This window comes from Lontra canadensis, unplaced genomic scaffold (assembly GCF_010015895.1).
Source record: "Lontra canadensis isolate GAN:19392208 unplaced genomic scaffold, GSC_riverotter_1.0 scaffold29, whole genome shotgun sequence".
NCBI classification, from domain to species: Eukaryota; Metazoa; Chordata; class Mammalia; order Carnivora; family Mustelidae; genus Lontra; species Lontra canadensis.
In genome coordinates, this window is record NW_022631023.1 from 7,852,848 (window position 1) to 7,866,309 (window position 13,462).

The 13,462-nt window shown below is 39.5% G+C and overlaps 1 protein-coding gene across 1 annotated transcript in view; it reads right to left on the reverse strand.

The window, feature by feature from the left end:
* The window catches only part of TTC3 (tetratricopeptide repeat domain 3), a 123,042-nt gene that overhangs the window by 22,516 nt on the left and 87,064 nt on the right, over nucleotides 1-13,462 (reverse strand). Inside the window, exons 33-35 of the mRNA XM_032865338.1 lie at nucleotides 11,023-12,088; nucleotides 9,790-9,855; nucleotides 9,494-9,643 (exon numbers count right to left, since the gene is read on the reverse strand). Of these exons, the coding sequence (XP_032721229.1) occupies nucleotides 9,494-9,643; nucleotides 9,790-9,855; nucleotides 11,023-12,088 (1,282 nt within the window). The remainder of the gene's footprint in view (nucleotides 1-9,493; nucleotides 9,644-9,789; nucleotides 9,856-11,022; nucleotides 12,089-13,462) is intronic.

Here is a 13,462-nt window from a genome sequence, read left to right on the forward strand (position 1 = left end):
CCTGGGCCTCACCTGCCCTCACTTACTCTCCCCGATCAGGCTGGGGGAGGCTGTCAAATATATAGGCACAGAGGCATGACAGACTATCTGGTACTGAAGAAGGGCTTCTCAAAATCAGTGATTTCTGATTTCTGTCTTTAAAAATGAGATGCCAAGACACCTGAGTGGCTCAGTCAGTTAAGCATCTGACTCTTGGTTTCAGCTCAGGTCTGATCTCAGGGTCATGAGATAAAGCGCGGGGTCAGGCTCTGTGCTCAGTAGGGAGTCTGCTTGAGTTTTTCTCTCCCTCTCCTCCTCCTTCCGGCTCTCTCTCTCTAAAATAAATAAATCTTAAAAAAAAAAAAAAAAAAGATGAGATGCCATGTGGGGAGTGGATTCCAAGCAGTGGGAATGGCCAGGTAGGAGGATAAAAGAGTACAGCATGTCTGAAAAAAAGCAAGAGGCACTATGTGGCTAGGACACAAGGTGGACATATGGAAAGCAGGGCAGGGAGAACAGTACCCAAGATGCTTTGGGTTCAAATTATTAAAGGTCTTATAAGCCATGTAAGGAGGGTGGACTTTTTCCTGTAGACCACAGGGAGCCGGTGAAGTCTCAAACAGGACAGTGAGATGATGAGATTCTGGTTTTGGAAAAATAGCTCTGAAAGACAGAGATGGATTAGGATTGGGTAAGAAGGCCCACGAAAGCATTGGACCAAAACAGTGGCCTTCACATCTTCTTGACTGTGACCCAAAATAACAAATACATTTTAATTATGATCCATAGCATGTGTATATAACCTATGTATGTATGTACACACACACAACTGAAAGAGAACTGCCTTTACTGAGATGCTTTCTGTTATTTCTATTCTATTCAATTACTAAAAACAATGCCAGTCACCATTATTAAACTGATTTCACAGCTCAGTATGAATTATAACCCTTAATGTTAAGAACTCTAGGTAGAAGAAGGTAAAATCTTTTTTAAAAAATATTTTATTTATTTACTTACTTACTTACTTACTTGAAAGAGACAGAGAGACAGCACGTGTGCGGGGGGAGGAGCACAGGGAGAGGGAGAAAAAGAATCTTAACCAGACTCAGTGCTGATTATGGAGCCCAGACATGGGCTCAATCCCATAACCCCAAGATCATAATCTGAGCCGAAATCATGAGTCTGGCACTTAACTGACTGAGCCACCCAGGTGCCCCGAAGGTAAAATCTTTTTAAAATCTCACTGCAATACCCCAAGTGAGAGATAATAAGGATGATGGTGCTAACAGTAGGGATGATAAAAAGAAATAAGGGAAACTTTAAAGGAAGAGGACGTATGAGAAACCATGAGTCTAAGTGGAATGAAGACATAAAGTAGAGGTTGACAGAATTAAAGAGAGGTTTCTACTTTCAAAGAATAGCTAAAAATCCCCTTAACAAAAAAGGAGAGCACAGAAGATGTACTAATCTAGGACATGAAAAAAAGATGTTAACCTAGATTCAGATGTTTAAATAAATCTACGAATAAACAATAAAATATGTGAGAACTCCGTAATTCGGACCCTGCAGTCATTTTGATGGGACACGCAGAAATTTACAAGTGTTTGACAGAGACTAAAAGTCAAAGGAATAAAAATACTCAGTGAATTCAAACAGTTTTCCACATAACGAGTTATAAAGTAACAACATGCTTCTAAGTCGTATTTCTCTATACAACAAGCACTTGGATTCTAGCACAGATTAGCACAGTGTGCTATGCTCCTCAAAACAGCCTTTCCCAATATGGGCAACTCCCACCCTATTCCAAAAGTCTGCTGAACACTTGATTGGTTGTCACTTAGAATGCATTTCCCCATGAAAAGCCATGTTAGAAATGTCAGTCAAACGTCCACCAGTTCCTTCCAGGAAGCTCCTGGTCACAATGGTAAACCGGTAAATAGAGGGCTATAGAGTTAATAGGGCAAGTCCCCAGACCACGAAGAGTTTGTGTAAGACCGTCTTAACCCTGGGTGCTGGAGACAGAGAGGTGGTGCAGGGAAGGCAAAGAGGAAAGTGCAGAATCTCCTCTAAAATCTGCTTGAAAAGATTTATGTCTGTCTGCAGTAGCTTCCCTCTTTTGGCATTCATTCCATCCTCCAAGGACCCTTCTCCCACAACACCTTCAAGTTTCACCTGACCCCCCATTTAAGCACCCGAGCCAGGGCATGCCCACCTTCCAAGTGCATACTTTAAACGTCTTTCCTCACTTCATGTCTCTCAGCATTCAGAGCACCTGACTACACTAAGCGATTCCGAAGAATCCCCTCAGCTTGCCTAGAAGTGTTCACACTTCACTTTTCAGCTCAGTGACTCTCTAATCTAACATAGTCTGCATACATTTGGCAAGTCTAATAGTTTCTGTTCGCTTTTTAGAATAAACATGCGGTGTTTCTGGCTGGTCACAGGGGCATTTGGGTTGAAATAACCACCACAATTTCAGGCAGTCTGACAAACACAAGTGAAAACCTGTATTTTGAAGCAGAAGTAGTTACCCTTCCCCAGATGGTTAGGTAAAACACCATGTTGAGACCCAGGCTTCCTTGTTAGCTTTCTTATGCAGGTGCTGCTTTCTGAAACTTCTTCTGAACCTATACATTCTCTCAAAGTTTTACGTCATTTTTCAAAATGTCATCCATTCAATATTGGCTGCGGTATATGTGGGGCACATGCTTGTAAATACACGTCATTTATAAGTAAAACATTCTCTATATTAACATTTCTAATAATATGGGAATCAGGGAACAGAGCAATGTTTATAAGAAACAAGTTTAAATTTTAATATTTTCCAGTTTGAAATTCTACTAATATCAACAACTGCTGAGAATGTGACCAGGTTACTGAAGATATAGGTTTGGATACAGAAATTGGGAGCTTCCTCCCTCAAAGAGGATGGTGTACCTGAGGCCAACCTACACAGACTCTGTGGGAAGTGATGGTCTTCCAGCCAAAGACAACCCCAACTTAGAGAAAGGACATTTCTCCCTCTTAAGCCTTAGACACCAAGGTCTGTGATGTTCCTGGGTGACAGACTTGCTAACAGTCCAGGTCCTTCAAGACTTCCAAGTCCTACCGCAGGGGTAGGGTTGATTTCATTGGCTTTGAGATGCACAGGCCAACTGTTTTTAGGCAGCAGAGGTTCGATGACATTTCAGTGACATTCCTTCTGGCATGGGGACAGTTTACTCACATTTTCCTTGCTGCTACACTGTGAATCACTGAATCATTACTGTCACTGGGGTGACTACCATGTCTACTCTACTTACAAAATCCTGTCTTGCACCTGGTTCAATTCTACTACCATGACCAATGTCCATACGCAAGTCCTGCTGCTGGTAACCCAGCCGACCTTGCTTCTCACCTAGGCTGAGCTTCCAACGAGCCAATGAGTTCACCTCAGATTTAGCCCCTTGGCCAGGAGATGATGTGTAACCAAAAGGTTACAGTGGGGCATAAGAACCTACTCGGCAACAAGTACCAAAAGGAGTTCAGTATTAAAAGGCACAAAATATTACACACACACACACACAGAGCTCAGCCACAGAAGATGCTGTATGAGTTCCTCTGCTGTCTGAACTAACCGCCCTTTAACTACACAGCTGCCTCACAATGCTGTCAGAGACTGTCTCTGACTACATGAAAGACAAGGATCTGAATCCTTTTCTTTGAAACACTGAAAGAAAAGAAAAAACAGACTATACACAACTGCATCTTCTATATGCACAGCTTACTGACATAAACAGTTTCCGATGGCTTTTTTCCTCAATGAGAAAATATCTGGTTTCCATACCTCTTTTTCTTAAACCTCAACTTTGTTCCAAAATAAACAATTGAGGTACCCTTGACTGTGTATGTATGTTTGTGTATATATGTATGTACACACACACACGATAAAGTTTAAATAAATATGTATATATATATAGTTTAAATAAATATAGTTATAAAGATAAAATAGGGGCACCTGGGTGGCCCAGTTTGTTAAGCATCTGCCTTTGGTTCAGGTCATGATCCCAGGGTCCTAGAATGAAGTCCTTTGTCAGGCTCCCTGCTCAGCAGGGAGTCTGCTTCTCCTTCTACCCATCCTTGCTGCTGGTGATCTCTCTCAAATAAATAAATAAAATCTTTTTTAAAAAATAAAAGACACAATAGAAAGATTGTTAAGTTGGTAAAGAAAACACAATAAAAAGATAAAAATGGTAATATAAACCTAGGAGTGAGAACAATATAAAAATGAATGGCATGGGGAACCTGGGTGGTTCAGTTGATTGGACAGCTGACTCTTGGTTTCAGTTCAGGTCATTATCTTGGGTTGTGGGATCAGCCCTGAGTCAGGCTCCACACAAAGTGTGGAGTCTGCTGAAGACTCTCTTTCCCTCCCCCTTGCCCCTTCCGCCACTTGCGTGTGGGCACTCTCCCTATCTTTAAAATAAATAAATAAATAAAAGTCTTAAAAAACAAAAATGAGTGGCATAAGGCCCTAACCATTCTTTAGAAATAGCTTAAAACCTTCCTGGCAGATAAAGTCAGAGGAAATACAGTGAGCTACAGCCACAAAGTAAAAACAAATCTGCTGCACAGAGAAGCCCAGGTAGTGAAAGCAGAGAGAAATGACTTCTCAGGGTCTCATAAAGAGGATGCTGCATAAAAGTCTCAGAAGACCAGCACAGAGCTTGGCTTATTTTTTGTTAATTCTTTATTTAAATTCAATTTGGTTAACATATACTGTACTATCAGTTTCAAAGATCGAATTTAGTGATTCATCAGTTGCATACAGTTGCATACGTGCTCATTCTATCACATGCCCTCCTATTAAGGCATTAACTCATCACCCAGTTACCCCATCCCCCCCACCCACCACCCCTCCAGCAACCCTCAGTTTGTCCTCTATACTTAAGAATCTCTTATGGTCTGTCCACCTCTCTGATTTCATTGTTTTATTTCCTTCCCTTCTCCTATATTCATCTGTTCGGTTTTTTAAGTTCCACATATGAGTGAGGTCATATGGTATGTCTTTCTCTAACTTACTTCACTTAGCATAATACCCTCTAGGCTCCATCCATGTCGTTGCAAATGGCAAGATTTCATTCTTTTTAATGGCTGAGGAATATTCCATTATAAATATATAAACACACACATATATATATATATATATATATATATATATATATATATGAACACACATATATATATCCCCCATCTTCTTTATCCATTCCTTTGTTGATGGACATCTGGGCTCTTTCCACAGTTAGGCTATTGTGGACGTTGCAGCTATAAACACTGGAGTGCATGTGCCCCTTCGAATCACTACATCTGTATCCTTTGGATAAATACCTAGTGGTGCAATTGCTGGGTCATAGGGTAGCTCTATTTTTTTAACTTTTTGAAGAACCTCCATGCTGTTTTCCAGAGTGGCTGTACCAGCTGGCATTCCCACCAACAGTGTAAAAGGGTTCCCCTTTCTCTGAATCCTTGCCAGCATCTGTTGTTTCCTGACTTGTTAATTTTAGCCATTCTGACTGTTGTGAGGTGGGATCTCATTGTGGTTTTGATTTGTATTTCCCTGATGCCGAGTATATTGAGCATTTTTCATGTGTCTGTTGGCCATCTGTATGTCTTCTTTAGAGGGGGGCATCTAATAAATTTTGTCAAATGAAATACTGGGTAATATCCTCAACAACATACTAGCAAAAAAATCAAACAATTTTCACAGAATGTGCAGGCCTGTTCTCTGATGTAAGTGGACACAGAATATGGTGACCCCACATATGTGAGCAAGCACAGCCAAGAACAACAGAGCCCAACTGGGATAACCTAACCCATAGACTCATACCCTTGATGTTTACGGTCTATGTCACTGAGGTTTTGTAGGTGGTTGCTACTCACATTATTATATGGCAACAATTCACTGATGCACCTATCCTGCTCACGAAGTGCTGAGAAATGTTTTTCAACTGCTTGTGTAATTGACATTCTCTCTCTTTTTTAAAAAATTTCTTTTCAGCGTAACAGCATTCATTGTTTTTGCACCACACCCAGGGCTCCATGCAATCCGTGCCCTCTCCAATACCCACCACCTGGATCCCCCAACCTCCCACCCCCCACCCCTTCAAAACCCTCAGATGGTTTTTCAGAGTCCATAGTCTCTCATGGTTCACCTCCCCTTCCAATTTCCCTCAACTCCCTTCTCCTCTCCATCTCCCCTTGTCTTAAGGGAAGACAAAAGCAAGGGACCTAGAGCCTCACACTCACTAACTATTCTGCCACTCAGTACTGACATGACTTCAAACAAGCTGCATTAGCTGATCCTGCCTCCATTTCCTTAACAGCAAAGTGGAGACAACACTAGTGTACTATACTATAGCACTAGTATACTCTGATTGTTTGAGATGAAATCAAATAATTCATGTAAAAAATTTACAATTGAGTATGACACATAATGAGCTCCATAAACGTTAGATTTTAAAAAAGCTGAACCTGGCAAAGATTGTGACTGAACAGAAGAACCCCACCACTACACAGATGTGGGCTGAGAAATTTTTGGCAAGCGGGACCCAAGATTCTGTTTTAATATAAAAATAGGACAAAGTTCCAAAATTCTTCTCCATAAATTATTCTAGCCAAAATTATTTTGACTGTGTTTCTAGAGCCGAAGTGAACTTAAATACTTATCTTAGCTATAAGAAAATCTCATTAAAGCACCTTGAGAATGCACGTCCTAGGGGAGATGAGGAATGACTGCTAAATGGGTACAGGGTTTCTTTTTGGTGCTATGAAATGGTTCTGGAACAAGACAGTGGTAATGGTCATACAACGTTGTGAGTCTACTGAAAACCACTGAGTTACAGACTTTATAATGGTTAAAATGGTGAATTTTATCTTAATAAACTAAAAGAACATATGCCCTCAAGCCAATTCTGCAATCAGTTACAACCTGTCAGTTGTAAGTTAAAAGTACATTAAAAACAACAGGAAACTCTGGCTTTAGACAGGTATTCTCCTCTGACAGAATAGATAACTGGCCTAAATATCTATGAAAGCCTTTCCTAGCTCATAATAATGAAACCCCATTAGCTATTTAAAATAGTTAGCTCAGACTTTATTGGTGCTTTTTATGGGCTAAGCACTCTTCAACTGCTTTGTAAAGAGTTTTTCTCAGTAGGGGCCTGAGTGGATGTTAAGTGGGACAATTCTTCCTTCTACTATACTGGTATCTCTGGAAAACCCCACCCTTTTCCAACCACCCCTTTGAGTCTCACAAACCTATGAAGTAGAGGCTGTATTACTAATGAGGAAACTGAGGGTCAAAGAGATTGAGTAAAATAAGATCACAAAGCTATTAGATGGTAATGTTGGAGTTCAACCCAGGCAGCCTGACTAAGGCCTGGGCTTGCCTATCTCCTCTCTACAGTGTGAAGAAATGTTGCATCTAATATATTCAGTATGTAGTATCAAGCAATTTTCAAGTAGAAGTATTATCTGATAACCTCAGTGACTAGAGAATCAAAGGCCAGGGAAAGATCAATAAAAGCCCAAAATTTCTTTTTATGTTTATAAAAGATTCCTCCACAAGCTAATTAGGAACATAATCATGATTAATAAAGAAATGGCCACAGCTCCATCTCATCTGCTCCTATGTGGACAATCACCTAAAAACTCAGATGAGCAACTTATCCTGATATCATAACTTATATGGGAAGTCTAACAACTTAATAGGCCTGAAAGTTGGGGACCAAATAATGGCTTTTTTTAAAAACAGACTGACTACATGCTTAAGAACCACCACCTGAAAGCAGACCCAGAGCCTCAGTGAAGGTAAAGAAAACGAATCAGAAGTCCAGTCCCAGTCAGAGCTGTTGACTCCTTAGCAGCCCTCCTCCCTGGGCACCTGATGAACTGTGAATTTCTTGGTCAAGTGTAGAAAGTGTAGGAAGATGCCTTGATAAACCGCACAAATACAGGACCCAGTCAGACCAGCAGTTTATAAAGCTAGACAAATCTCTGCCAGAGGGAAGGAAACCTCACTCATCAGACGCCCACCTTCAGCGGCAGTCTGAAAATCTGCTCTCCTCACTTCATCGGGTGGCCACAGGCATTCTTATACAAACTTAGTAAAACTGAATTTTACTGAGGCAATAGAAAGTTTATAAAAATATTGTATTTTGTTAAGCCCCCCAGGTAGCTTATTAGTGTTCTACAGTCACTGTGCAGGGTTTTATTTTTGCTTATTTTCTCTTCTCCCAATTAGGAAGATCTCATTAACCAGGCAACTGATCAGAAAGTCTGGTTCCTTCTAATTCCTCCCATCCTTCAAATCTCCCCAGTCCCATCCCAAGTGAAAACAAGTTATACAGGAATGTTATAACTATTATAATAGGAATGTTATAACAGTTACCTTTACAAACTGACCCTTTTCTGTACTTAAATCTCAATAAATCAATTTTCTTATTAAGGTGCTACCTAAGCAAACTTTCTTCTATTTAATATGGTACCCCAGCTACTGACCAGACTTCTGGAACAAATTCTTCCTTTTTTGTTTTTAACTTAAGTGTAGTTGACACACATTTTGTATTCGTTTCAGGTGTTCAAGATAGTGGATCAGCAATTCTATGTTAGACACTGCTTACCACATTAAGTGTAAGTCCTTCCTTTCTTATATTAACTAACATCTCTTTGTTACATCTACACAAAAGACCTCAGTTTTAAAAAAGAACACACTACGATTCCCTTATATCTATGATTCCATTTCCCTACCAGTTTAATCTGGCCTTGCCACTCATTAGTATTACGCCAATAGCCAGTTACATATAACTGTAATCCATCTTAGCTAATGGAACTCAAGACCAGTAGACTCAAACAATATGGTCTAAGTGGTTTCACAGATCTAATATGCCTAAGCTCCATGTGTTATTCTCACACTTCCTTAATTGTAAGGTGAAGACAGTAATAGGAATAGTAGTAACAATAGCAGGCAATACTTACAGAGTCCCCTATTATGCACCAGGCAGTTTTAAGAACTTTATAAGTATTAATCTAATCCCAAGAAATGGGAGCTATTATCACCCAAATTTTTCAAATAAGAAACGAAAGCACAAGGAAGTTAGATAACTTGCCCCCGATGAGACTAGTATGGAACCTGGCTTCATCTGAACCTAGTTGGTCTGACCCCAAGACTTCCACTATGAACCACTAATGCTATATCGCCTCTCAGTATAAGCAAGGATTAACTCAAAACTTAAGTCACCACAAAACCGGTGTAGTTAATGAAACAAAATGAACTATAAATAAATGAAAACCCAGATTCACAGCCCTTTTCTTAAATAGCAACACGTAGAGGTTCTGAAACACTGCAAAAACACTGCCACTTTAATATGTCATAGAGAAATTTAAATAGGCATCATTAACAAAAAATCCTCTGTTCAGTCAACAATGCTCTTGATCATGCCACATGCTACTACAAAGAAGTTTCAGACAGGATTACCTTGTTTTCTTCTATCTTCCTTTTCAACTTTTCTTCCAGATCCCTGGTCTCTTCTGAGCCCTTGAGTTTTCTCTGCTCATAATTTTCGCATGCCTCCTTAAGCTGCTCCTGTAAAACCTGGTACTCCTTCTCAATCTGTAAAATATCTCCCTAAAGGTAAATTACAAAATTATCTATTAAAAATAATTTAAAATACCTATTTCTGATCTTGTTCTGAACAGTCTCTTAAACAGAGGAGAATAAAAGGCAGATGAAAATTTACAAGAGAAATGTCATGATAATTCATTTTTACTCACATGTTTTGCCTCAAAAGGATCATATGGCTCAGTATTGACTTCTTGATGTGTTACATTCCAAGACACCTTTGGGGCAAAACAAACACTTAAATTTATCTCAATTGCTCTAGTAAAATAAATCCATCATGTAATGACATTTTAAGACATGCCCACAATTTTTTCAAGAGTTTTTTGACAATTTTAATAATGTTGTACACTTTCTACAAATACTTGTAATAGAAAAGAGCTATATGTAGAATTAGTAAAATCAAAAAAGAATTTGGCTCATTACTCTAAAGTTCTTTTTTAAGATTTTATTTATTTGAAAGAGCCTGTGAGAGTAGGAGAGAATGAGTAGAAATAAGAAAGCATGAGCAGGGGAGGTGCACAGAGAGAAGTTGGCTCCCTGCTGAGCAGGGAGCCCGACATGGGGCTCCATCCCAGGACCCTGGGATCATGACCTGAACCGAAGGCAGCTGCTTAACTGACTGAGCCACCAAGGTGCCCCTTAACATCTTCTTTCAAAGCTTTCTTAGAAAACAAAAATGTAATGAGGAGGGGGATAATCCAACAAAGGGTTAATGAATTCATACCCTATAGAGTGAACTACAGGAGAATGTCAATTTAGTCCATGCTTGTCAGGAACTTTTATTTGCATCTCTCATTTCTCTCCACCTGTGTTTTATTTATTTATTTTTTTTAACTCCCCCATTCTCCTCTCCTGTTTTGGTAGGAGAAACTGGTCACACATATAGCCCAGATTCTGCTTTTTTGGGCTGCCTGTGCAAAAAGCACATTTCCCTTAATTCTCCATGCAGTAAGTCTTGTGGGGCAAGCACCCCAAGATAGGAGGCTTCCTGGGTCCAGCATACTATGCCTGGATGGGTGAGCGGATGCTTCAATGTTAGGACATGTAAGCGCTATGGAAACAAACAACATCATCCTTATGGTGCCATTATTAATTATTAAAGTGATGTTTTGGCTCCATCTGCTGATTCCTCTATCTTATTTCTCAGCTGGTATAAAACTTGGTTGGAAGAAAGTGTGTTATTTACTAGACCCAAACATTATTTCTGCATTACCCATCATGCCCTACAAAAGGGTTCATATTTTTAAACATTTCCAGGCAAAAGATTTCATAACTATTATAAAGTCAATTGTTAAAAAGAATTTTAGTAAATATAATGGCAATGAAAGATAAGAAGGAAAATTTAACTTCAGTATTAAGATAACTTTTTTCTATTTAAGTCTTACCTGTATGGCAACCACTTGTGTACGTGGAGTATTCGTTACTTCATTGGTAGTGTCTGGACTTATTTCCTGCTTGTTGGCAGCATTTCCACAGTGACCATCATATCTGTTAGACTCACTGAAGGCTGTATCAGCACCATCTGTGCTGCGCTGTGTCTTTACTGATACTTCCGAAGAGTCCTGAGGGATCTGTGTTTTAGGGGCCATCTGGTTACCAGGGGCATTCTCAGCATTCAGATGATGGCCCTCGAAATACACAGCAGAGCTTTCCTCTGGTCTGTCACTGGCTATAAAAGATGGCGCCACTGGCACTGATCTTTGCAGCTGATACTCAGAAGAAACGTTGGCCAGGGGTGTGTAAATGTTAGTGTACTGGGGCAAACTCGGTAACACATTTATGTATGTTGGTGGTGTCTGGGTAATGCCAAACCCCCGAAAAGGGAGATATGTACAGTATCCTGTGACCAAATGGGATTGAGTCCAGTAGGTTGGTTTCACATCCTCAGAAGCTGGTTTGGGAGAATGAGAGGATACTCGCTTGTGACCTGCATCCTCGGACACTGGTTTGGGAGAATCAGAAGAGACCTCTTTGGGCTTCTCATCCTCAGAAACTGATCTAGAAGAATTATCAGACACTGGTTTCGGCTTCACAGCCTCACAGGTTGGTTTGGGTGAATTCGCAGCTATAGGTTTGGGCTTCACAGCCTCAGAAGCTGCTGCTGAAGATAAATCAGACACTGGTTTAGATTTTGTATCTGGTTTAAATTCCCTAGCAGATGGATTCAGTGGTAGTTTGACTCGTAAATACTCCCCTGTTTTTGAAATTTCTTCCACTTTTGTCTTAATGTTTTTCTTCTTTCTCTTTTTCTTGAGCCGCAATGCAACTTTCTTCAGTGCAATACAGTTGTCAATCACAACAAAACGAGGACATCCCAGGAGAAAAGACTTCAAACCTCCGGCTTTTTCTAGTATCTGTCGAGTTTCTTCTGGGAAGAATTCATATTCTTCAGAGAACATTTTATTACTCATGTCCAAAGGACCATGCTCCTCCAACAACTGAGAGAAGTAACTTGGAAAAAATTATGTTTACATGTTATAAGGAAGTACTTATACATGTTCATTTGAAAAAAATATTTTTCCCAAAATTCTCCCAAAGCAATTCTCCCATTAGCTCTGACTGATCTCAACAGCTCCCCAACAAACATATTACACTCATATTAAATCTGACAAAAGCTAACTGCAATCAATGATACTCTAAAAGCAAAATATTGTTTACCCTTTGGAAAATAATCCTTAAAAATTTTTTTGAAAACCAAAAAGATTAAAAAGTTACTTTATAAATTTCAATTATATAATTACACAATCTATTTTAAAAGTAATGAAAAGAAAATTTATTATATAAGATTGTCAAATGAGAAGACATAAAATTTCGCTAAGATCCTATGGAATTTGCATATAGTAATCAACATTTTTCTGTTTAAGAACAGACAATGATTTAGAGGTACTGAAATTAACTGATCAATAAACCAATAAGATTAGACACACATTAATGAGGCAATCCCTTAATCTAGCTCCAGTTCTGGATTGGGACTCCAGTTCTGGGGCTACTTTTTTCCCCATTCTGGGGTCAGCCTCAAAGAGCCTTACTCTTCCATTTGGATTTGGTCTTCAGTCTGTAAAAGTGGCATTAACTAGCAAGAAAGACACATAACACACATCACCAAAAAGATTTGCTTTTTCAAGAGCAAAAATCTCCAAAGGGACTTTCTTAGGAAATTAACGCTAACCAGAAAGACAACTTATTTTGGGGGAAGGTAAAAAAACCACTTCTTTGAAGCAAAAGAAACCACTTTATGTACAGATGCTGCTCGAGATAAAGGACTATTTCTGCAAATGATTAACATCTACCAAAGTAACTGATACTGGGAAGGTTAAAGACCAAACGTCACTACTTTTCGTCAGCAATGCTACTTTAAATACCTAGTGTTTTTTGATGACTACTTTCCCCTTAGGATAATCTCTACAACTGAAACTACCCAATACACATACTGTTTTTGCAAGGTAACGGATTAGATTTGTTTTCACTTTAAGATTCCCATCAAACTTCATTTTTTTTAAGTGATTTTATTTATTTTAAAAAGCGAGAGTGCACACGTGTGCAAGAGCGCAGGTGAGAGAAGGGGCAGAGGGAGAGGGAGAGAAATCTTCAAGCAGACTCCCCGCCGACAAGAGGCTCAATCCCAGGACTCTGAGATCATAGCCTGGGCTGAAATCAAGAGTCGGTTGCTTAACCAACTGAGCCACCCAGAGGCCCCTCAAACTTCATTTTTAATGCGAAATCTCTAAAAGCAGAAGAGTCTGAAGGAGAATCCTCTTGTTGAGGGTTTTGGCTGATTGGTAGAACTTCGGCTCTACCATCTCTCTAAAGAGAGAAATCTTTCCA